The sequence below is a fragment of the Ranitomeya imitator genome, chromosome 2 (assembly GCF_032444005.1).
Source record: "Ranitomeya imitator isolate aRanImi1 chromosome 2, aRanImi1.pri, whole genome shotgun sequence".
Taxonomy (NCBI): domain Eukaryota; kingdom Metazoa; phylum Chordata; class Amphibia; order Anura; family Dendrobatidae; genus Ranitomeya; species Ranitomeya imitator.
The window spans coordinates 690066095-690092166 of NC_091283.1; the positions used below are offsets into that span (position 1 = coordinate 690066095).

Sequence of the window (26072 nt, forward strand, 5' to 3'; positions counted from 1 at the left end):
TTTACAAACTAGGGGTGCAGTGATCATATTGATACCACATGTGCCTCACAGAATTTTTTACATTGAGTGGTGAAGTAAGAATATATTACATTTTTACCGCTAAAATGTTGTTTTAGCTCCAAGTTTTTAATTTTTCTAAGGGCTAATAAGAGACATTTTTATAATAGATTGACCTCAGTTTATTGTAAAAATTTCTTCTGAGTGCACAATACCCTACATGCATTCGGGAAATACTTTTCAAACACAGTGAAAAGTTCAGCAGGAAAGGCGCAATATATTGTACAAATTTTGCTATTTTGGTTTGCGGGTGGAATGACCCACTGGGAGAGCCCCTGAGGTGCTAGAACAGCAAAAAAACATAAGTGACCCGATTTTACAAACTACACTTCTGAACAAATTTATCTAGGGGGTGCACTGATCATACTGACACCACGGGTGTGTCACAGAATTTTATACCATTTTGCAGTGAAGAAAAAATAATTACATTTTTACAACCAAAATTTTGTTTTAGCAACAGATTTTAGATTTTCACGCAAAAAGTGGATAAAAATGGCACCATAATTTGTCCCACAATTTCTATTGAACATGGCAATACCCCATTTGTGGCTGCACAGCACTGCTTACCCACACAGCGAGACTCAGGAGGACGGAGCGCTATTTGCCTCCTGGAACGCAGATTTTCCTAGAACAGTTTGTGGACTCCATTTACAGAGTCCCTACGTGATAGAAGAACAGAATCCCTCCCTCGAGTGACCCCATTTTGGAAATTATACCCCTTTGTGAATTTATCTACAGATGTAGTGTATTTTGACTTCCATGAGTGTTTTCCAGAAACACGTAGCAATGGATGTTGCTGAATGGAAATTGCAAACTGCTGTTGTAGTGACCAGTACACTGTAGAGATCAGTACCTTATAGTGACCAGTACTTTATGCCCAGTTCATGTTTCTGGAGATACGCAGCCGCACATTAGGCTGGCTCTTATCGCTACAGAAATACCAAACATGTGAACGTTGTACGTGGTTTAGTCACACTGGGGATCATAAGGGAAGGTTCATTTGGATTTGGGAGTGCAGAATTTGTTGAATTTCTTTCGGAGGGTGAGGAGCCATTTTGCTTTTCCAGAGCCTTTGTATTACTTTCCGATATCAGCTTTTTTTTGAGGATAGAGTTGAAGCTTTTGTTAGGAACATTTTACATAATGTTTGAGATCACATTTATTCTGTGCTCTATGCTGAAGAACTTACATCGAGGTTTCCATCTAAACCTCCATGTGAAGTGATTCAGATAAAACCCCCGAGAGATCTAATCACTATAATAAGACAACTGGGTTACTCATGACTGCCAGGCCTCTGTTCAGCGGTGTCCTTCTTTTCAGAACTGCACAAAACTATGGTCGACTGCACTTTTATGCATGCCTAAAAATAAAGATACCACAGGATCACAGTCCAGATGGCATCCGCAGTGCCTCCATCTGCCTCATTAATGGGAATCTTCCGCCCGGGGTACCGTCGAAACACATTTCAGAGATTTACATGGAAGCCTCGGTGTAAGCGCTCAGCGCAGAGATCAGGATAAATGTGTGCGAAGCCTTACGGCGATCTTTGGGAGACAGAATGAACAAATCAAAAGAAGGTGAAGAATTGTTTTATAAATGCCGTCCTCATGTGGTATTAGTGATAAGGCAACTTTATTCTTTGGGTTGTTGCGATTACACTCATGCCAGATTTACATCTGTTTTTTATGTTTGGCTGCTGTCACATGCTTTTCTTTTTTGCAAAAACTAGTATTTGCATCGCCATAATTTGGGAGCTATCATTTTTCCATATTTCAGACGACAGAGTCATGTGAGGGCTTGTTTTTTGCGCGACGAGTTGATGTTTTTATTCTTACCATTCTCAGGCACATGACATTGTTTTGACTGCTTTCTATTCCGATTTTTGGGAGGCAGAATGAAAGAAAAAACAGCAATTCAGGAATTTTTTATGTTTTTTTTTCCCTGTTTCGCCTGTGGTAAAATTGATGAGGCAGCTTTATTCTTTGGGTTAGTACCATTACAGCTATCCAAATTTATATATTTTATGTTTTAGCACTTTTACACAATATAATCTTTTTTTTTAGAAAAATAATTATCTTTGCGTGGCTTTTTTCTGAGAGCTATAATTTTTTCATTTTTCCACTGATGGAGACGCGTGATGGCTTTTTTCTTGAAGGACAAGATGACGATTGCAGCGGTATCTTGTTTTTTCATAATCGTCTTTTTGATCGCGTTTTATTCCACTTTCGTTAGGCGGTATGATGAAAAAGCATTGTATTTTGCCTTGATATTTATTACGGTGTTCACTAAAGGGATTAACAAGTGGGAAAGTTTTACACGTCGGGTCCTTCTGGACGCTGAAATGCCAAATGTGTGTACTTTTACTGTTTATATTTTTTCCATGAAAATATCTTTTATGGGTACAATATACACTGCTCAAAAAAATAAAGGGAACACTAAAATCCCACATCCTAGACATCACTGAATGAAGTATTCCAGTTATAAATCTTTATTCATTACATAGTGGAATGTGTAGGGAACAATAAAACCTAAAAGTGATTAACTTCAATCACAACTAATATCCCACGGAGGTCTGGAGTTGGAATGATGCTCAAAATCAAAGTGGAAAATGAAGTTACAGGTTGATCCAACTTCAGTGGAAATGCCTCAAGACAAGGAAATGCTGCTCAAAAAAATAAGGGGAACATTTAAACAACAGAATATACAGTGCAGACCAAAAGTTTAGACACACCTTCTCATTTAAAGATTTTTCGGTATTTTCATGACTATGAAAATTGTACATTCACACTGAAGGCATCAAAGCTATGAAATAACACGTGTTATTATATACATAACAAAAAAGTGTGAAACAACTGAAATTATGTCTTATATTCTAGGTTCTTCAAAGTAGCCACCTTTTGCTTTGATGACTGCTTTGCACACTTTTGGCATTCTCTTGATGAGCTTCAAAAGGTAGTTACCGGGAATGGTCTTCCAACAATCTTGAAGGAGTTCCCAGAGATGCTTAGCACTTGTTGGCCCTTTTGCCTTCACTCTACGGTCCAGCTCACCCCAAACCATCTCGATTGGGTTCAGGTCTGGTGACTGTGGAGGCCAGGTCATCTGGCGTAGCACCCCATCACTCTCCTTCTTGGCCAAATAGCCTTTAAACAGCCTGGAGGTGTGTTTGGGGTCATTGTCCTGTTGAAAAATAAATGATGGTCCAACTAAACACAAACCAGATGGAAAAGCATGCCACTGCAAAATGCTGCGGTAGCCATGCTGGTTCAGTATGCCTTCAATTTTGAATAAATCCCCAACAGTGTCACCAGCAAAGCACCCCCACACCATCACATCTCCTCCTCCATGCTTCACGGTGGGAACCAGGCATGTAGATTCCATCCTTTCAACTTTTCTGCGTCGCACAAAGACACGGTGGTTGGAACCAAAGATCTCAAATTTGGACTCACCAGACCAAAGCAGAGATTTCCACTGGTCTAATGTACATTCCTTGTGTTCTTTAGCCAAAACAAGTCTCTTCTGCTTGTTGCCTGTCCTTAGCAGTGGTTTCCTAGCAGCTATTTTACCATGAAGGCCTGCTGCACAAAGTATCCTCTTAACAGTTGTTGTAGAGATGTGTCTGCTGCTAGAACTCTGTGTGACAATGACCTGGTCTCTAATCTGAGCTGCTGTTAACCTGCGATTTCTGAGGCTGGTGACTCGGATAAATATCCTCAGAAGCAGAGGTGACTCTTGGTCTTCCTTTCCTGGGGCGATCCTCATGTGAGACGGTTTCTTTGTAGCGCTTGATGGAATTTGCCATTGCACTTGGTGACACTTTCAAAGTTTTCCCAATTTTTCAGACCTTCATTTCTTAAAGTAATGATGGCCACTTGTTTTTCTTTACTTAGCTGCTTTTTTCTTGCCATAATACAAATTCTAAAAGTCTATTCAGTAGGACTATCAGCTGTATATCCACCAGACTGCACAACACAACTGATGGTCCCAACCCCATTTATAAGGCAAGAAATCCCAGTTATTAAACCTGACAGGGCATACCTGTGAAGTGAAAACCATTCCCAGTGACAAGCTCATCAAGAAAATGCCAAGAGTGTGCAAAGCAGTCATCAAAGCAAAAGGTGGCTACTTTGAAGAACCTAGAATATAAGACATAATTTCAGTTGTTTCACACTTTTTTGTTAAGTATATAATTCCACATATGTTAATTCATAGTTTTGATGCCTTCAGTGTGAATGTACAGTTTTCATAGTCATGAAAATACAGAAAAATCTTTAAATGAGAAGGTGTGTCCAAACTTTTGGTCTGTACTGTAACTCCAAGTAAATCAAACTTCTATGAAATCAAACTGTCCAGAACTTACAAACCGGATCATTTGTAACTGCTAAACTCACTTTAATTCCTTCAGTTCTCGCGTGGCATCATTTTTCTGTTTCCGCATGTCATCTAGATTTCTCAATGCTTCTGCTAGTTCACTAACTGCACGGTCTCGTTCTCTGCGCAAATTATCGCACAGGGTCCTGATAAAAAAAATGTAAAAAATGAGGGTTAGGATGTTAGTCACAGGGCTATGAAGTTGGTAAGTCAAACCTCCGACTCGTAAATTTCCCTGACTCAGACTCCACAGCACTACCTCACTACTGAGCATGTACATAAAGTGCAGAACAGATTAATCTCAACTAAAATCTGAGATCCTTAGATCAGGAACAGGACAGACATTAATAGGACATTTCATAACTTTCACAAATTATTATGAAAACATTTACATCATATCCAGCTTTGTCCTACTGAACCAATTTATTTTATATTTTAGGAGTCAGAATTATACTGTGTGCAGAATTATTAGGCAAGTTGTATTTTAGAGGATTATTTTTATTATTGATCAACAACTATGCTCTCAATCAACCCAAAAGACTCATAAATATCAAAGCTTAATATTTTTGGAAGTTGAAATGGGGTTTTTTAGATTTGGCTATCTTAGGAGGATATCGGTTTGTGCAGGTAACTATTACTGTGCAGAATTATTAGGCAACGTAATAAAAACCAAATACATAGTCCATTTTATATGGATTTTGACTCCACCAAAATGGACACCGACTCAGACTACACAGCCATGGTTAATAATGCCTATCCCATCACTGGGTTATCACACTGAAATTTGTTGCTGAAACTTTTTCAGTATGTACTGTTATTTTGCTTACTGACAAAAGTAATGTAAAAGTAACATCAACATGGTGGAGAACTCTGTTTTCATAGAAATAGGTATTAAACCACTTTTAAACAAAGTCATTAAAGGGACTGTCCCCGAACAAAAGTTCATTTTAATCAGTAGACCTTTGGAATAATAATAACTTCCACAATTGGATGTGTTTAAATAAAATGTTCCTGTGCTGAGATAATCGTATAATGTGCCCATGCTGTGTACTTGTGTAATGGCTGTGTCTGACTGTACAGGGACATGATATGATCATACCACAGCTCCTGGGCAGGGGGGGGAAGCAAAAGAGTATACAGACATTACAGGATGGGGATCACAGCTTATTCTTTTTGAGAGGTAAAACAGTAAAACATTTCCCTACCTCTTTTTAAACAATGTATTACTTCAAAGAAAGAACCATTTGCGATCCTGCACTGTAAAGTCTGTATACTCTTTTTTTTCTCCCCCCATGCCCAGTAGCTGTGGTATGATCAGACCATGCCCATGCCCAGTCAGACACGGCTATTACAGTACACAGCAGAGGCACATTTATAAGATCATCTTAGCACAGGAACATTATATTTAAACACATTTATTGGTGGAAGTTATTATTACTCCAAGGTCCATTGATTTAAATTAACTTTTGTTTGTGGGCAATCCCTTTATTGACTATAAATTACTCACCGGATGCTCTCTCTCTCAGCTACAATCTTGTCTCTCTCCTGGAAGGCCCAATCTCGTCTGCATTTGGCTACCTCAGCTTCCTGGGTGGCCTCTTTGAGTTCATGGGTCATTGCTTCATATTGTTTTCTCAGTACTTCAATTTCCTTGTTGGCCCTTTCCATGTCCAAAGTTGCAGAATCCTGTATCTGAAAATAATGAAGGCCACATATAAAGTCAAAGTCGAACACTACATAAGGCCTCATTCAGACGTCTGTGTTTCTTGTACATGTTCAGTCAATTTTTTTTAACAGCACTCATTATAATCTATGGTGTATTTATGGACATGTATCTGTGCAAAACTGTCTGTTGTTTCCTGGTATCACGGATAACCAGTGCCAAAATAAGTCTATGGTTCTGTGAAAAAAACGTAGAGTACACGGATGGCACTGGTGTACAATCCATGTGCTGTCCGTATTTAGCATTGCTAAGTATATGTGAAAGTCTGTAATTTATTTATCTATCCATGAAAAACATGGAACCCATGCAACCCTCTTCTCCCACTCTTGACACACTTACAGCAACACCGCAGAAGAAATGCTAGCACAGGCTTCCAGTATCCGTTGTTTCAGATGCTGGGGTCATCTGAAGGCAATAGTCTATGATGTGAAGATACAAGATGTGCAGCATCTGAAACAACGGGTACTGGAAGCCTGTGCTAGCACTTCTTCAGTGGTGTTGCTATCAGTGCGTCAAGAGTGGGAGAAGAGGGTTGCATTGACAATCCAACACAATGGTCATAACTTTGAACACATTTTATAAGTGGTCATAAACTTGTAAATAACTCATGAAAGAATAAAGTTACATTAAAACCAAGCACACCACTGTTCTTCTTGTGAAATTCTCAACAAGTTTGATGTGTCACATGACCCTCTACCCATTGGAAAAAATAAAGATGAATCCAAAATGGATGACTTCAAAATGACCGCCATGGTCACCACCCACCTTGAAAAGTTTTTCCCCTCCCATATACTAATGTGCCACAAACAGGAAGTTCATATCACCAACCATTCCAATTTACTCATGTGTATCCATATAAATGACCCACGCTGTATGTATGTATATATATATATATATATATATATATATATATATACACATATATATATATATATATGTTATATATATATATATATATATATATATATATATATATATATATATATATATATATATACACATACATACAGTGGGGCAAAAAAGTATTTAGTCAGTCAGCAATAGTGCAAGTTCCACCACTTAAAAAGATGAGAGGCGTCTGTAATTTACATCATAGGTAGACCTCAACTATGGGAGACAAACTGAGAAAAAAAAATCCAGAAAATCACATTGTCTGTTTTTTTTATAATTTTATTTGCATATTATGGTGGAAAATAAGTATTTGGTCAGAAACAAACAATCAAGATTTCTGGCTCTCACAGACCTGTAACTTCTTCTTTAAGAGTCTCCTCTTTCCACCACTCATTACCTGTAGTAATGGCACCTGTTTAAACTTGTTATCAGTATAAAAAGACACCTGTGCACACCCTCAAACAGTCTGACTCCAAACTCCACTATGGTGAAGACCAAAGAGCTGTCAAAGGACACCAGAAACAAAATTGTAGCCCTGCACCAGGCTGGGAAGACTGAATCTGCAATAGCCAACCAGCTTGGAGTGAAGAAATCAACAGTGGGAGCAATAATTAGAAAATGGAAGACATACAAGACCACTGATAATCTCCCTCGATCTGGGGCTCCACGCAAAATCCCACCCCGTGGGGTCAGAATGATCACAAGAACGGTGAGCAAAAATCCCAGAACCACACGGGGGGACCTAGTGAATGAACTGCAGAGAGCTGGGACCAATGTAACAAGGCCTACCATAAGTAACACACTACGCCACCATGGACTCAGATCCTGCAGTGCCAGACGTGTCCCACTGCTTAAGCCAGTACATGTCCGGGCCCGTCTGAAGTTTGCTAGAGAGCATTTGGATGATCCAGAGGAGTTTTGGGAGAATGTCCTATGGTCTGATGAAGCCAAACTGGAACTGTTTGGTAGAAACACAACTTGTCGTGTTTGGAGGAAAAAGAATACTGAGTTGCATCCATCAAACACCATACCTACTGTAAAGCATGGTGGTGGAAACATCATGCTTTGGGGCTGTTTCTCTGCAAAGGGGCCAGGACGAATGATCCGGCTACATGAAAGAATGAATGGGGCCATGTATCGTGAGATTTTGAGTGCAAACCTCCTTCCATCAGCAAGGGCATTGAAGATGAAACGTGGCTGGGTCTTTCAACATGACAATGATCCAAAGCACACCGCCAGGGCAACGAAGGAGTGGCTTCGTAAGAAGCATTTCAAGGTCCTGGAGTGGCCTAGCCAGTCTCCAGATCTCAACCCTATAGAAAACCTTTGGAGGGAGTTGAAAGTCCGTGTTGCCAAGCGAAAAGCCAAAAACATCACTGCTCTAGAGGAGATCTGCATGGAGGAATGGGCCAACATACCAACAACAGTGTGTGGCAACCTTGTGAAGACTTACAGAAAACGTTTGACCTCTGTCATTGCCAACAAAGGATATATTACAAAGTATTGAGATGAAATTTTGTTTCTGACCAAATACTTATTTTCCACCATAATATGCAAATAAAATGATAAAAAAAAGACAATGTGATTTTCTGGATTTTTTTTTCTCAGTTTGTCTCCCATAGTTGAGGTCTACCTATGATGTAAATTACAGACGCCTCTCATCTTTTTAAGTGGTGGAACTTGCACTATTGCTGACTGACTAAATACTTTTTTGCCCCACTGTATATACAGGGTGGGTCATTTATATGAATACACATAAATAAATATATACTAGATGGAGGCCCGATTCTAACACATCGGGTATTCTAGAATATGCATGTCCACGTAGTAAATTGCACAGCCCACGTAGTATATTACCCAGCCACGTAGTATATTGCCCAGTGACGTAGTATACTGCCCAGCCACGTAGTATATTGCCCAGCCACGTAGTATATTGCCCAGACACGTAGTATATTGCCCAGTCATGTAGTATATTGCCCAGCGACGTAGTATATTGCCCAGCCACATAGTATATTGCCCAGCCACGCAGTATATTGCCCAGCCACGTAGTATATTGCCCAGCCACGTAGTATATTGCCCAGCCACGTAGTGTATTTCCCAGAGACGTAGTATATTGCCCAGCGAAGTAGTATATTGCCCAGACACGTAGTATATTGCCCAGCCACGTAGTATATTGCCCAGCCACGTAGTATATTGCCCAGCCACATAGTATATTGCCCAGCCACGTAGTATATTGCCTAGTCACGTAGTATATTGCCAACCCACGTAGTATATTGCCAACCCACGTAGTATATTGCCCAGTGACGCAGTATACAGCAGAGCCACGTAGTATATTGCACAGTGACGTAGTATACAGCACAGAGCCACGTAGTATATTGCACAGCTACAAAGTATATTGGCCAGTCATGTAGTATATTGCCCAGCCACGTATGTCACAGGTTAAAAAATAAAAAATAAACATATACTCACCTTCCGAAGGAGCCCTTGTAGTCATGTCGCCTGTGTGCGGTGCACTCGGCAGTTTCCGGTCCCAGGGTTGGTAGTGCAGGGCCCGTGATGACGTTGATGTCAAATGACCGTGACGTCATGGCAGGTCCTTCTCGCGCAGGACCTGTGATGAGGTCGCGGTCACATGACCGTGACGTCATGGCAGGTCCTTCCTCGTGCAGGCGCACAGGACCTGTGATGAGGCCGCGGTCACATGACCATGACGTCATGGCAGGTCTTGTCGCATACCATCCTTGCCACCGGAACCTGCCGCTTGCATGGAGCGGTTACAGGAGCGTCGCGAGGAGCGGGAAAGGCGGCGGAAGGTGAGTATATAATGATTTTTAATTTTTTTTATTATTTTTAACATTAGATCCTTTTACTATTGACGCTGCATAGGCAGCATCAATAGTATAAACTTGATCACACAGGGTTAATAGCGGCAGTAACGGAGTGAGTTAACCGCAGCATAACGCGGTCAGTTACCGCTGGCATTAACCCTGTGTGAGCGGTGACTGTGGGGAGTATGGAGCCGGCGCTGGGCACTAACTGCAGGGGAGTAGGGAGGGACTAATCAGACTGTGGGCATCGCTGATTGGTCGTGGCAGCTATGACAGGCAGCTGGCGAGACCAATCAGCGACTTGGATTCCATGACAGACAGAGGCCGCGACCAATGAATATCTGGGACAGACAGACAGATGGAAGTGATCCTTAGACAATTATATAGTAGATATTACATAGAAGAAAAGCTGGCAATTCAGCAGCCGCGTACTGTAAGATCAAAGCAGGAGCCGACAGCATAGAATAGATGGATTACATACAGTAAATACACATAGAATAGATAAGCTATATAGATGTCAGTGACATATACAGGTGCGTCTCACAAAATTATAATATCAAAAAGTTTATTTCAGCTCTTCAATATAAAGTGAAACTCATATATTATATAGAGTCAATACAAACAGAGTGATCTATTTCAAGTGTTTATTTCTGTTAATATTGATGATTGTGGCTTATATCCAATGAAAACCCAAAAGTCATCATCTCAGTAAATTAGAATAATTCACAAAAAACACCTGCAAAGGTTTCCTTAGCGTTGAAAAAGGTTCCTTAGTCTTTTTCAGTAAGCTCCACAATCATGGGGAAGACTGCTGACTTGACAGCTATCCAGAAGGCAGTCATTGGCACACCACATAAGGGGGGTAAGCAACAAAAAGTCACTGCTAAAGAAGCTGGCTGTTCACAGAGTGCTGTATCCAAGCATATTAATGAAAAGTTGAGTGGAAGGAAAAAGTGTGGTAGAAAAAGGTGCACAAGCAACTGGGATAACCGCAGTCTTGAAAGGACTGTTAAGAAAAGGCCATTCAAAAATTTGGGGGAGATTCACAAGGAATGGACTGCTGCTGGAGTCATTGCTTTAAGAGCCACCACACATAGACGTATCCAGGACATGGGCTACAAGTGTTGCATTCCTTGTGTCAAGTCACTCATGACCAATACACAACGCCAGAAGCGTCTTACCTGGGCCAAGGAGAAAAAGAACTGGACTGTTGCTCAGTGGTCCAAGGTGTTTTCAGATGAAAGTACATTTTGCTTTTCATTTGAAAATGAAGGTCCAGAAGTCTGAAGCAAAAGTGGAGAGGCACAAAATCCAAGCTGCTTGAGGTCTAGTGTGAAGTTTCCACAATCAGTGATGGTTTGGGAAGCCGTGTCATCTGTTGGTGTAGGTCCACTGTGTTTTATCAAGACCAAAGTTACCGCAGCTGTCTACCAAGAAATTATAGAGCACTTCATGATTCACTCTGCCAACAAGCTTTTTGGAGATGGAAACTGCCAAAAGTACCAATACATGGTTTAAAAACAACACTATCACTGTGCTTGATTGGCCAGCAAACTCGCCTGAGCTTAACCCCATAGAGAGCCAACAATGCAGATGAGCTGAAGGCTGCTATCAAAGCAACCTGGGCTTCCATAACACCTCACCAGTGCCACAGGCTGATCGCCAGCTTGACGCATTGATGCAGTAATTGATGCAAAAATACAGCTGAAAAAAGGGGCAGCACCGCTAACCTGCCCAGGTCTCTGAACAAATGCACTGCAAGATACAGCCAACCCATGTAGCAAAGATGTTGGCAACACAGGTGCAAAATACTAAATAGCCACTCACACCCTACCAATTTATGGAGGGGGTGACTGCTTAGTATATGCATGCACAATAAAGGTTTGTAAGGGGCACTTTTCACATGCAGGTAATGTACAGTGTCTGGGTTCCGAGCTTGCTATCTTGGCCAAAATATCGAACAATACCTCACATATTTATATGTATCTCGTGCACTATTTTTCAAGATGTAGCCAAGCACAGCACATTTGGTCTTGTATACAAGGGTGTTCTCATGGGATGCATTGAGAAAGTGCTGGCCAGCCCGCCTAATTGAATAGTATGGGCTTGACTAAAAGGCTGTGAACCAGACACTATGCATTACCTGCATGTGAACGGGTAAGTGTAATGTTTTATTTTTTTTAATGTTTTCTGATGGGGCCATGCATACCAGGATGGGGGTAGGGGACAATCATACCAGGATAAGGATAAGGACATGCATACCAGGACCGGGATGGGGGTCAATCATACCAGGTTAAGGATGAGGCTCTGCATACCAGGATAGAGATGGGCCATGCATACTAGGATGAGATGGGGGCCCTGCATACCAGGATAGGGATGAGTGCAATCATTCCTGCCGGGATAGGGATGAGGGGGTCCATTCCTACAAGGATAGGGATGAGAGGCCATGCCTACCAGGCTAGAGATAAGGGGGACACGCATACCAGGCTAGGGATGAGGAGGCATGCATATTAGGATGGGGATGAGGAGGCATGCACACCAGGATAGGGATGAGGGGGCCATGCATACCAGGATAGGGATGAGGGGGCCATGCACACCATGGCAGGGATGAGGGGGCCATGCACACCAGGGTAGTGATGAGGGGGGCCATGCATACCAAGAAATGGATGAGGGGTCCATGTGTATCACGATGGGGATGAGCGGACTACTTATACCAGGATAGGGGATATTAAGTACAGATTTCACCACATTTTTTGCTTCTTTTTTTTCCTAACTTCCTCCTCTAAAACCTAGGTGCATCTTATGGTCTGGTGCATTTTATAGTCCGAAAAATACGCCACATTGACCAAAACATGACATATTGCAATGTACATATATGTCAAATGTCTGGTACCGGTGTGAGGCCAAATGTTCCTCTGTATGGGGGAGTCGGCAGGCATAGCGGTTGGCTTGAAAATTTCTTGATACATATCAGGGCTTTTATACGATTGGCTTTGTATTAGCACTTGACTTGTTTGCACACTAAGTTGTACAATATTTTCTAGTGCACTTTATTGCTATGTTATTATGCATTTCTTTACTATTACCATTTGGGGCTTCCTGCCCCATTTTAGTTTTATTTTTGATTGACTAGGTTACACACCAGATATTCAGCAGAATCCTTTTGAAAACATTAATGCTTAAAGTGTTTTCCACTTTCAGGAAAGTAAACTCCAAATACTAAGTAGGAACTCATCCTCCACCAATGACGCCCCGCCAAGGTTTGGGGATGATAATTTGGTACAGAGGTAACCTCACATTCAGACAGACAGCATGTATCACTGGTGTACCCAATTAGTGGTCGTCAACCTTGGCACATCCATTGAGGTCAGTTAGTGGCTTCATAACATGATGTCACTGCTGCAGCCATAAAACTCAATCCCAAGCAGCAAAACTGAACCAAAGCTGTACCCAGGTAAGTAGAAAACCTGCTCTGTTTGTGATTTTAGGTATTTTAGAGAATTTGGTGTTTCTTTGTCTAAAGGTGGAAAACCTGTCACTTTTTGGCTATGTAATTTTATGTTAAATATGCAACGTACAATTTGATAATTAGGTGGTACTTTCTAATTTCTTTAGGAGCTTTATCCTGACTTTCACACAAACAAACAGACATGTTATTGCGTGGTCCATAGCTCCACCTCTATCTCCAGTAAGCAGGCATAAATGGAATTTTTCCCCCCAATTTTTCCCCAATGTGGAGCTTACTATTTGCCAGATGGGTCTTTTTGCCTTGATCTGGATCAACATGTTAGGGCATGTTAGGATATGGGTTGAACTAGATGGACTTAAAGACTTCCTTCAACCTTAAATACTATGTTACTATGTTATATAAAATGCTCTTGAGATGGCAATAGGCATAGCTCCCAACCGTCCCTTATTGTGCGGGACTGTCCCGGTTTTGATGCTTTTCCCCGCTGTCCCGCACGGGACACTCTGCTTCCCGCAGACAACAGGAGAAGCAGCAGTCACACGCCCCCTTTGTGTTAGGCCACGCCCCTTCAACTTCCGTATGTTCCTGAGTCTTCCAGTGTGCATGTGCGGTACAGTTTAGAGAGGGAGAGAGAGGGGACACTTCTTTGAGGTACGCAACACAGTCACCACCTTACCAGGGCTTACCTGCCGAACACAGCCTGGGTGCCGCAATGTAAGCAGCCAGACCAGTGGACTGGAGCTAATGCCTGGCTAGTAATTGTGCGTGGAATGAGTGGGGCTGAGCAGGGTGGGATCTCACAGCCTCCTCTGTTTGCCTCGGCTGCTGAGTGCTGTGTGATTGCTGAGCGACAGATGATCACCAGTAGTCGATGTCACAGATGACTCCAGTGCATGATTGCGGAGGAGGAGCAGCTGCAGCTCCCTGGGAGAGGGCAATGACGCTAGGCTAATCAATGTTGTGGCTGCTATTTTTCCCCACACATAAAGGGCTAAGCCTGTGACACTGTATCATCATGTGCTTATAATGAGACAGCAAATCATGGCACAATTGCTCTACACAAAAATTACAAGCAGCTCCGCTCGGTACACACACACGCGGCTCTTCTCGGTACACACTTCGTACACACACACGCGGCTCCACTCGGTACACCTCGTACACACACGCGGCTCCGCTGTATAGATCAGCTGACGTGATCAGTGCAGCTCAGCGCCGGAGTCCGCGCCGAAACGGGGTTTATTACCTATGTCGTACTATTACGGCATAGGTAATAAAGGAGTTAAAGAACAGCACCAGAATGGGGGGGCATATACCAAGATAAGGGATATATATTACCAGGATGTGGGATATATATACCAAGATGAGGCCCAGTATAAGGGACATATACCAGTGTGTGTGTATATAGATAGACTAGCTATTGAACCCGTTCTACGCCCGGGTGGCGAGCATTTACCATCCTGGTATGTGCTGCTTCCATCCTGCGTCCCAATCCTGTCATGTGCTCCCATCCTGCGCCCCCATTCTGTCATGTGTTGCTCCCATTCTGCACCCCCATTCTGTCATGTTCTCCCATCCTGCGCCGCCATCCTGTCATGTGCTGCTCCCATCCAGCGCCGCCATCCTGTCATGTGCTGCTCCCATCTTGCACCCCCATTCTGTCATGTGCTGCTCCCATCCTACGCCCCCATTCTGTCATGTGCTGCTCCCATCCATATGCCCCGTTTGCTGCTCCATAAAGGTTGATGGCCCCCATAACATGCTCCATAGCATAATATGCCCCGTATGCTGCTGCGATTAAAAAAAAAAATGTCTCAGGCCCCCGGCACTTGCGATATTCACCTGTCCCCGTTCCACTGCTGTGAGCCAGTCTGTCTTCCGGGTCTCTGGCTGTGACTGTTCAGTCAGATGGCGCGCACTAAGCATGTCATCGCGCCCTCTGACCTGAACGTCACAGCCAGAGGACGCCGAAGACGGAGCCCAGTGCTGGAACGGGGACAGGGGAATATCGCATACTCGCCCGTGCTTCTCCGTCAGAGATCACGGTATGCGTTCAGTGCTTACGCATACCGTGATCTCCTGGGCCACAATTCTCATCCCCGGATGCGTAACTCTGTGGAGTTTATAAAGGTTTTGGACAGAGTGACGCTCCCAATGTTATATTATAGAAAGATATGATGCAGGGGCCCGGTTCAAATCTTGCACCACAACCCATCACACTCTATTTATGCCACTGTTCTCGGTCGCTCTATGTGACTGTAGACATTTGAATCTTCACAGCGTTCACATCGCACGCTGTGAGGATTCTCCAGACACGGCAGCGGGCGGTTATATGACTTTGAGTATGTGTCTTGCATACTCCTTTAAACATTCTGACTAGACATGACCAATCTCAGTCAATACTCTTGCACTGATATAGTCTGCACCCATCTAGTCAGTACCTGACTGCATGTATGTAAATCACATACTTGTGGACACATGACTGTCCGCTGCTGGCACTGGAGAATCCTCCCAACATGCAGTGCAGTTGTTTTCAGGAGTAGTGATGAGCGAATATACTCGTTGCTCGGGTTTTCCAGAGCATGCTTGGGTGACCTCCGAGTATTTATGACTGCTCATAGATTTAGTTTTTCTTGCCACAGCTGAATGATTTACATCTATTAGCCAGCTTAAGTACATGTGGGGATTCCCTAGCAACCAGACAACCCTCACATGTACTTATGCTGGCTAACAGATGTAAATCATTCAGCTGAGGCGATGAAAACTAAATCTCTGAGCACTAAAAAATACTCTGAGGACACCCGAGCATGGAGTATACTCGCTCATCACTAGTCAGGATTCAAAGGTCTGACAACAGTAGTTCCCTTTGTAAAATAAAAATACTCTAAAATACTCCCCTCTCTTAGTGATGCAGGCACCTGGTCTCCCAAGGCTCACGTGACGTTATGCCACGTGAGCACTGCAGCCAATTAGCAGCTGCTATTAGGGTTCGCTCTCACTGGCTAAGAGGAGCCGGCTGCTACGTCGGTTACGTCAATATTATTGTGTTTGTATTGGTGATTTGTTTGCTGATTTTTATTATAGACTAGCTGAAGAGCCCGGCGTTGCCTGGGCATAGTAAATATCTGTGGTTAGTTATAGCACCTCACTTCTCTTATTTTCCCATCATGCCTCTCATTTTCCCAATCACATCTTTCATTTTCCCCCTCACATCTCTCATTTTCTCCCTCACACCTCTCATTTTCTCCCTCACTCCTCTCATTCCCCCCTAACACTTGTCATTGCGACCTCACATCTGTCATTTTCCAATCACTCCACTATTTTCCCTCACTCCTCTCATTTTGCACTCACACCTTTTCATTTTCACCTCACACCCCTCATTTTCACCTCACACCTCTCATTTTCCCCTCAGTATATACATGTTTGTCATCTCCCTTATATATATACAAGAGACACACTAGAGAAACCACAGTCAAACAGTCCAATATACAAAATTAACAAATTTTATTAGATAAAAACATCATAGAGATGGAAAAAGGTATCAAGAAACAATGAAAAAAAGATCACCGTGCACATCCACAGCACGAAAAATGGGGCGGGGGGAGGCAGCCCATTATCACAAAACCCATACCCTATATACATATATAACCCCGCATGGTACGTATAACAATACAGAGTATAGATAAATAGATCCCAGCCAGCTCCTATATCAGTAATCAAGGGCACCGAGTCCCAACACATGTAAAATCATAAGAGCCGCTGGAACAAACATTTACATGTTTACATTTACAAGGGGTCCCCTTGAGAAAGGCACCCGCCGAAACGCGCGTCGGGGGGGACGGGGGTGGCAGGTCCATTCATCCCATGTTATCATCACGGTATGTAAATGTTTGTTCCAGCGGCTCTTATGATTTTACATGTGTTGGGACTCGGTGCCCTTGATTACTGATATAGGAGCTGGCTGGGATCTATTTATCTATACTCTGTATTGTTATACGTACCATGCGGGGTTATATATGTATATAGGATATGGGTTTTGTGATAATGGGCTGCCTCCCCCCGCCCCATTTTTCGTGCTGTGGATGTGCACGGTGATCTTTTTTTCATTGTTTCTTGATACCTTTTTCCATCTCTATGATGTTTCTATCTAATAAAATTTGTTAATTTTGTATATTGGACTGTTTGACTGTGGTTTCTCTAGTGTGTCTCTTGTATATATCATGCAGTTGTGTCCTATATGGTCCTTATTTAGTCCCATTACACCGTAATATATAAGTACTTTGAGGGTATTATGTGGGGGACTGTGCTGTATCCCACCATATTAGTTTCCCTTATATATAGTATACACCTGTATGTCATCTCCTGTATATAGTATATACCTGTATGTCATCTCCCCTGTATATAGTATATACCTGCTGTGTGTCATCTCCCCTGTATATAGTATATACCTGTATGTCATCTCCTCCTATATAAAATATATACCTGTATGTCATCTCCTTCTATATATAGTATATACCTGTATGTCATCTCCTCCTGTATACCTGTATATAGTATATACCTGTGTGTCATCTTCCCTGTATATAGTATATATCTGTGTGTCATCTCCTCCTGTATATAGTATATACCTGTGTGTCATCTTCTCTGTATATAGTATATATCTGTGTGTCATCTCCTCCTGTATATAGTATATACCTGTATGTCATCTTCTATATATAGCATATACCTGTATGTCATCTCCTTCTGTATATAGTATATACCTGTAGGTCATCTGCTCCTGTATATATTATATACCTGTGTGTCATCTCCTCCTGTATATAGTATATACCTGTATGTCATCTCCTCCTGTATATAGTATGTACCTGTATGCCATCTCCTCCTCTATATAGTATATACCTGTGTGTCATCTCTCTTGTATATAGTATATATCTGTGTCATCTCCCCTGTATATAGTATATACCTGTGTGTCATCTCCTCCTGTATTAGACCTCGTTCACACGTTATTTGCTCAGTATTTTTACCTCAGTATTTGTAAGCTAAATTGGCAGCCTGATAAATCCCCAGCCAACAGGAAGCCCTCCCCCTGGCAGTATATATTAGCTCACACATACACATAATAGACAGGTCATGTGACTGACAGCTGCCGTATTTCCTATATGGTACATTTGTTGCTCTTGTAGTTTGTCTGCTTATTAATCAGTGTTTTTTTAAGGATAATACCAGACTTGTGTATGTTTTAGGGCGAGTTTCGTTTGTCAAGTTGTGTGTGTTGAGTTGCATGTGGCGACATGCATGTAGCGACTTTTGTGAGATGAGTTTTGTGTGGCGACATGCGTGTACCAACTTTTTGTGTGTCGAGTTGCATGTGACAGGTTAGTGTAGCAAGTTGTGTGCAGCAAGTTTTGCGCATGGCGAGTTTTATGTGTGGTGCCTATTTGAGTATGTGCAAGTTTTGTGTGAGGCAACTTTTGCATGTGTTGCAACTTTTGTGCATGTGGCAATTTTTCCACGTGTGCAAGTTTTGCGTGTGGCGAGTTTTCCATGAGGTGAGTTTTGCACTTGTGGCGAGTATTGCGTGAGCCTAGTTTTTGCATGTGGCGAGTTTTGCGCGTGGCGAGTTTTGAGCAGCGACTTTTGTTTCGACTTTTATGTGGTGAGGTTGGTGTATGTGTGGTGAAATGTGTGTTGAGGGTGATATGTGTTCAAGCACGTGGTAGTGTGTGGTGCATTTTGTTTGTGTGTTCATCTCACCGTGTGTGGTGAGTATCCCATGTCGGGGCCCCACCTTAGCAACTGTACGGTATATACTCTTTGGCGCCATCGCTCTCATTCTTTAAGTCCCCCTTGTTCACATCTGGCAGCTGTCAATTTGCCTCCAACACTTTTCCTTTCACTTTTTCCCCATTATGTAGATAGGGGCAAAATTGTTTGGTGAATTGGAAAGCACGGGGTTAAAATTTCACCTCACAACATAGCCTATGACGCTCTCGAGGTCCAGACGTGTGACTGTGCAAAATTTTGTGGCTGTAGCTGCGACGCCTCCAATACTTTTCCTTTCACTTTTTCCCCATTGTGTAGATAGGGGCAAAATTGTTTGTTGAATTGGAAAGCGCGGGGTTAAAATTTCACCTCACAACATTGCCTATGACGCTCTCGGGGTCCAGACGTGTGACTGTGCAAAATTTTGTGGCTGTAGCTGCGACGCCTCCAATACTTTTCCTTTCACTTTTTTCCCCATTATGTAGATAGGGGCAAAATTGTTTGTTGAATTGGAACGCGCGGGGTTAAAATTTCACCTCAAAACATAGACTATGACGCTCTCGGGGTCCAGACGTGTGACTGTGCAAAATTTTGCGGCTGTAGCTGTGACGGTGCAGATGCCAATCCCGGACATACATACACACACACACACACACACACACACACACACACACATATTCAGCTTTATATATTAGACTAGCTGAAGTGCCCGGCGTAGCCTGGGCATAGTAAATATCTGTGGTTAGTTATAGCACCTCACTTCTCTTATTTTCCCATCACGCCTCATTTTCCCAATCACATCTTTCATTTTCCCCCTCACATCTCTCATTTTCTCCCTCACACCTCTCATTTTCTCCCTCACTCCTCTCATTCCCCCCTAACACTTGTCATTTCAACCTCACATTTTCTGATCACTCCACTATTTTTCCTCACTCCTCTCATTTTGCACTCACACCTTTTCATTTTCACCTCACACCTCTTATTTTCACTTCATCACCTCAGTATATACATGTTTGTCATCTCCCTTATATATGTCATCTCCTGTATATAGTATATACCTGTATGTCATCTCCCCTGTATATAGTATATACCTGCTGTGTGTCATCTCCCCTATATATAGTATATACCTGAATGTCATCTCCTTCTATACATAGTATATACCTGTATGTCATCTCCTTCTGTATATAGTATATACCTGTGTGTCATCTCCCCTGTATACAGTATATATCTGTGTGTCATCTCCTCCTGTATATAGTATATACCTGCATGTCATCTTCTGTATATAGCATATACCTGTATGTCATCTCCTCCTGTATATAGTATATACCTGTAGGTCATCTGCTCCTCTATATAGTATATATCTGTGTGTCATCTCCCCTGTATATAGTATATACCTGTGTGTCATCTCCTCCTGTATTAGACCTCGTTCACACATTATTTGCTCAGTATTTTTACATCAGTATTTGTAAGCTAAATTGGCAGCCTGAGAAATCCCCAGCCAACAGGAAGCCCTCCCCCTGGCAGTATATATTAGCTCACACATACACATAATAGACAGGTCATGTGACTGACAGCTGCCGTATTTCCTATATGGTACATTTGTTGTAGTTTGTCTGCTTATTAATCAGATTTTTATTTTTGAAGGATAATACCAGACTTGTGTGTGTTTTAGGGCGAGTTTCGTTTGTCAAGTTGTGTGTGTTGAGTTGCGTGTGGCGACATGCATGTAGCGACTTTTGTGAGATGAGTTTTGTGTGGCAACATGCGTGTAGCAACTTTTTGTGTGTCGAGTTGCATGTGACAGGTTAGTGTAGCAAGTTGTGTGCAGCAAGTTTTGCCCATGGCGAGTTTTGCGCGTTGCGAGTATTATGTGTGGTGCCTTTTGAGTATGTGCAAGTTTTGTGTGAGGCAACTTTTGCATGTGTTGCAACTTTTGTGCATGTGGCAATTTTTCCGCGTGTGCAAGTTTTGCGTGTGGCAAGTTTTTCATGAGGAGAATTTTGCACTTGTGGCGAGTTTTGCAAGAGCCTAGTTTTTGCATGTGGCGAGTTCTGCGCGTGGCGAGTTTTGAGTGGCGACTTTTGTGTTTTGACTTTTATGTGGCGAGGTTGGTGTATTTGTGGTGAAATGTGTGCTGAGGGTAATATGTGTTCAAGCATGTGGTAGTGTGTGGCGCATTTTGTGTGTGTTCATATACCCGTGTGTGGTGAGTATCCCAAGTCGAGGCCCCACCTTAGCAACTGTACGGTATATACTCTTTGGCGCCATCGCTCTCATTCTTTAAGTCCCCCTTGTTCACATCTGGCAGCTGTCAATTTGCCTCCTACACTTTTCCTTTCATTTTTTCCCATTATGTAGATAGGGGCAAAATTGTTTGGTGAATTGGAAAGCGCGGGGTTAAAATTTCACCTCACAACGTAGCCTATGACGCTCTCAGGGTCCAGACGTGGGACTGTGCAAAATTTTGTTTCTGTAGCTGCGACGCCTCCAACACTTTTCCTTTCACTTTTTTCCCCATTATGTAGATAGGGGCAAAATTGTTTGGTGAATTGGAACGCGCGGGGTTAAAATTTCACCTCACAACGAAGCCTATGACGCTCTCAGGGTCCAGACGTGTGACTGTGCAAAATTTTGTGGCTGTAGCTGCGACGCTTCCAACACTTTTCCTTTCACTTTTTCCCCATTATGTAGATAGGGGCAAAATTGTTTGGTGAATTGGAAAGCGCGGGGTTAAAATTTCACCTCACAATATAGCCTATGATGCTCTCGGGGTCCAGACGTGTGACTGTGCAAAATTTTGTGGCTGTAGCTGCGACGGTGCAGATGCCAATCCCGGACATACACACACACATACACACACACACATTCAGCTTTATATAGTAGATTTGCTTGCTCATTTCAGCTTCAGAAATCCATGTTTCTATTCAGTGACCGTAAGCAGATGAAGACATGGGAGCTGGATCTTCTGTATACCTAAAGTGAGACCCAAGATTGGTAATCAGGTAAAGCCATCACTCCTTTACCCTCTTAGGGTACCGTCACACAGTGGCATTTTGATCGCTACGACGGCACGATCCGTGACGCTCCAGCATCGTAACAATATCGCTCCAGCGTCGTAGACTGCTGTCACACTTTGCAATGTACGACGCTGGAGCGATAATTTCATGACGTATGTGCGATGTAGAAGCTGTTGGTTACTATGCGCACATCGTATACAATATCGTGCACACCTTTGTTACACCATGCGATCATGCCGCCACAGCGGGACACTAGACGACGAAAGAAAGTTTCAAACGATCTGCTACGACGTACGATTCTCAGCGGGGTCCCTGATCGCAGGAGCGTGTCAGACACAGCGAGATCCCTGGAACGTCACGGATATATCGCTGGAACATCACAAATCGTGCCGTCGTAGCGATCAAAATGCCACTGTGTGATGGTACCCTTAGTATCTTAGGGGGGCCTAAGCCATTGTTCTCCCAGCCACTAGGCCCATTGTGTAGGTAGACCTAGTGGTGCCGTAACCACAGGGGGTCAGACATACAGTCACAGGTGGTGGGGCTTGGCCTCACAAAAAATACCTCCAGTGGACATGTTATATAATGTGCAACTTTTAAAATAGAATTTTGTACTTGAAAGTATTCTTATTTAAAAGTAACGCTAGCAAATTTGCATTTGTACTCTAATTCATTAGTTATTGGAAATAAATATTTATTTTTTCTGGTTTTGATTACTGCAGTGTTTCTGAAACAATGGTCGACAGTACTGAATGGGTGTGTTGGAGGCGTGGTCATGGGTGTGGTCGGGGTGTGGTCATTCAGGGGGCGTGGCATAAAACTTTGCACAATTTATCCCCCTTTCCTTCCCCAAAATGTTTGGAGGTATGGCAATAGGTTCCCTTCAAATCACAAGCCATCGTATATTGCTCCTCTTTCCAGTGCTTCCAAGCCACTGAAGTCTTTATACTTTGACTCTTTTGTGGAATGCCAAACTCTGGCCCTGTTTTTGGAGAGAGATATGGAGAGTCCCCTGCACCATCACCAATTTTTCTTTATCCTTTCACCAACGATTTTTCTATTTACATCATAGAGACATTTTCATGAAATCCTGAGTATTTATTCTGAGACTCCTAGTCTTTCCTGAAACTTTGGCTGCTTTATATGGAGGGATTAACTCCTCAAATAAACAACCAGCAAAAATACACTACCTAATTCAAAGTAATACAAGCACAATAAATGCTTTTCTTGGTCTGTCTTGTATCATCCCCAGAGAGGACAGTGAGACAGTGGACGTGGGAAAATCGTTCTCTACCTTTACCATTTAACTTTATTTTTGCTTAGTTCATTCTCCTTTGTTTCCCATATCTTTTATTCACACACTTTTACCCTTACTAGGTCTCTTAGTGGCTTTGTTACAGGCATACTGTTTTGCTTGTCACATTGCATGTATTTGTATTTTTCCTTGATGGACTGGTGTGCCCCCCTTTTTAGTTCTTATCCTATTAATGCCTTCTATTCTTCTTAATTTCCCCCTTTGTTTTGCCGGTTACATCATGTGTCATCTTCTGACTTGAGTGTACAGCATGCAAAACAGTTAAAGTTCAGACTATCAAGATTAAGCAAATGTGAGGAGCACAGAAATGAAGTCATGCAACAAACATGTACACCAAAACATAGTGCGTACCTGTCTGGCTTGATAGTACTCTCTTAGTAGGTGGTCTCTCTGTATGATGGCCTCAGTCCTTTCCTTCCTTGCCACATCCCGTTCTTCTTTCACAGTCTCAATGTCTTTACATACTTGGTCCAATTCTTTTTGCGCTTCTGTTTTGTCCTTCACCTCATGGCAGTACTTCTCTAAGAGCTCATTCCTTTCAAAAATGGCCCTATCCCGTTCCACAAGGGCAGAGTTTAGCTCCTGTGCAACAGAAGATGAAGAAAGTAAAGGTCTTTTATTCTCGTTATTTCTACCCCCACATGCAACATTATTACATTTCAGTACTAAATTCAGTGTTTGATAGAAATTAAGTTCAAAGTTTGTGCTTTTTCTCCCCTTTATTTTTTGTAAAATTGGGCTGATATAGGTGTAAAACAATCTGCAATAAACTGATCTTTCTCTTCAGTCAAAGCATATGTCTAAGGGCTCATACCCATTTGTGAGAAAAAAAAACGTCCGATTTCCAGACCGAAAAAAACAGACAAATGCTATGTGAGAGTCATGCGAGTACAATGAGATTTTTAAACGCAACATCCAAATGACATGCGTATGCAATTCGTGTGCAATGCATCATTTACACAAAAAAGAAATATTCTTCAAAACACACACACACATACATATATATATATATATATATATATATATATATATATATATACAGTGGGGCAAAAAAGTATTTAGTCAGTCAGCAATAGTGCAAGTTCCACCACTTAAAAAGATGAGAGGCGTCTGTAATTTACATCATAGGTAGACCTCAACTATGGGAGAAAAACTGAGAAAAAAAAATCCTGAAAATCACATTGTCTGTTTTTTTAACATTTTATTTGCATATTATGGTGGAAAATAAGTATTTGGTCAGAAACTCAGAAACAAAATTTCATCTCAATACTTTGGCAATGACAGAGGTCAAACATTTTCTGTAAGTCTTCACAAGGTTGCCACACACTGTTGTTGGTATGTTGGCCCATTCCTCCATGCAGATCTCCTCTAGAGCAGTGATGTTTTTGGCTTTTCGCTTGGCAACACGGACTTTCAACTCCCTCCAAAGGTTTTCTATAGGGTTGAGATCTGGAGACTGGCTAGGCCACTCCAGGACCTTGAAATGCTTCTTACGAAGCCACTCCTTCGTTGCCCTGGCGGTGTGCTTTGGATCATTGTCATGTTGAAAGACCCAGCCACGTTTCATCTTCAATGCCCTTGCTGATGGAAGGAGGTTTGCACTCAAAATCTCACGATACATGGCCCCATTCATTCTTTCATGTACCCGGATCAGTTGTCCTGGCCCCTTTGCAGAGAAACAGCCCCAAAGCATGATGTTTCCACCACCATGCTTTACAGTAGGTATGGTGTTTGATGGATGCAACTCAGTATTCTTTTTCCTCCAAACACGACAAGTTGTGTTTCTACCAAACAGTTCCAGTTTGGTTTCATCAGACCATAGGACATTCTCCCAAAACTCCTCTGGATCATCCAAATGCTCTCTAGCAAACTTCAGACGGGCCCGGACATGTATTGGCTTAAGCAGTGGGACACGTCTGGCACTGCAGGATCTGAGTCCATGGTGGCGTAGTGTGTTACTTATGGTAGGCCTTGTTACATTGGTCCCAGCTCTCTGCAGTTCATTCACTAGGTCCCCCCGCGTGGTTCTGGGATTTTTGCTCACCGTTCTTGTGATCATTCTGACCCCACGGGGTGGGATTTTGCGTGGAGCCCCAGATCGAGGGAGATTATCAGTGGTCTTGTATGTCTTCCATTTTCTAATTATTGCTCCCACTGTTGATTTCTTCACTCCAAGCTGGTTGGCTATTGCAGATTCAGTCTTCCCAGCCTGGTGCAGGGCTACAATTTTGTTTCTGGTGTCCTTTGACAGCTCTTTGGTCTTCACCATAGTGGAGTTTGGAGTCAGACTGTTTGAGGGTGTGCACAGGTGTCTTTTTATACTGATAACAAGTTTAAACAGGTGCCATTACTACAGGTAATGAGTGGAGGAAAGAGGAGACTCTTAAAGAAGAAGTTACAGATCTGTGAGAGCCAGAAATCTTGACTGTTTGTTTCTGACCAAATACTTATTTTCCACCATAATATGCAAAAAAATGATAAAAAAACAGACAATGTGATTTTCTGGATTTTTTTTTCTCAGCTTGTCTCCCATAGTTGAGGTCTAACTATGATGTAAATTACAGACGCCTCTCATCTTTTTAAGTGGTGGAACTTGCACTATTGCTGACTGACTAAATACTTTTTTGCCCCACTGTATGTATATGTA

General features: G+C 42.4%; 1 protein-coding gene across 3 annotated transcripts in view; it reads right to left on the reverse strand.

Moving 5' to 3' along the window:
* DLG5 (discs large MAGUK scaffold protein 5) overlaps positions 1-26072 on the reverse strand; it is a 679445-nt gene that overhangs the window by 355199 nt on the left and 298174 nt on the right. For all 3 annotated transcript variants that reach the window (XM_069753072.1, XM_069753075.1, XM_069753073.1), the window contains 3 exons: positions 23777-24007; positions 5936-6120; positions 4449-4574 (listed from right to left, as the gene is read on the reverse strand). In XM_069753072.1, coding sequence (XP_069609173.1) covers positions 4449-4574; positions 5936-6120; positions 23777-24007 — 542 coding nt within the window. The remainder of the gene's footprint in view (positions 1-4448; positions 4575-5935; positions 6121-23776; positions 24008-26072) is intronic.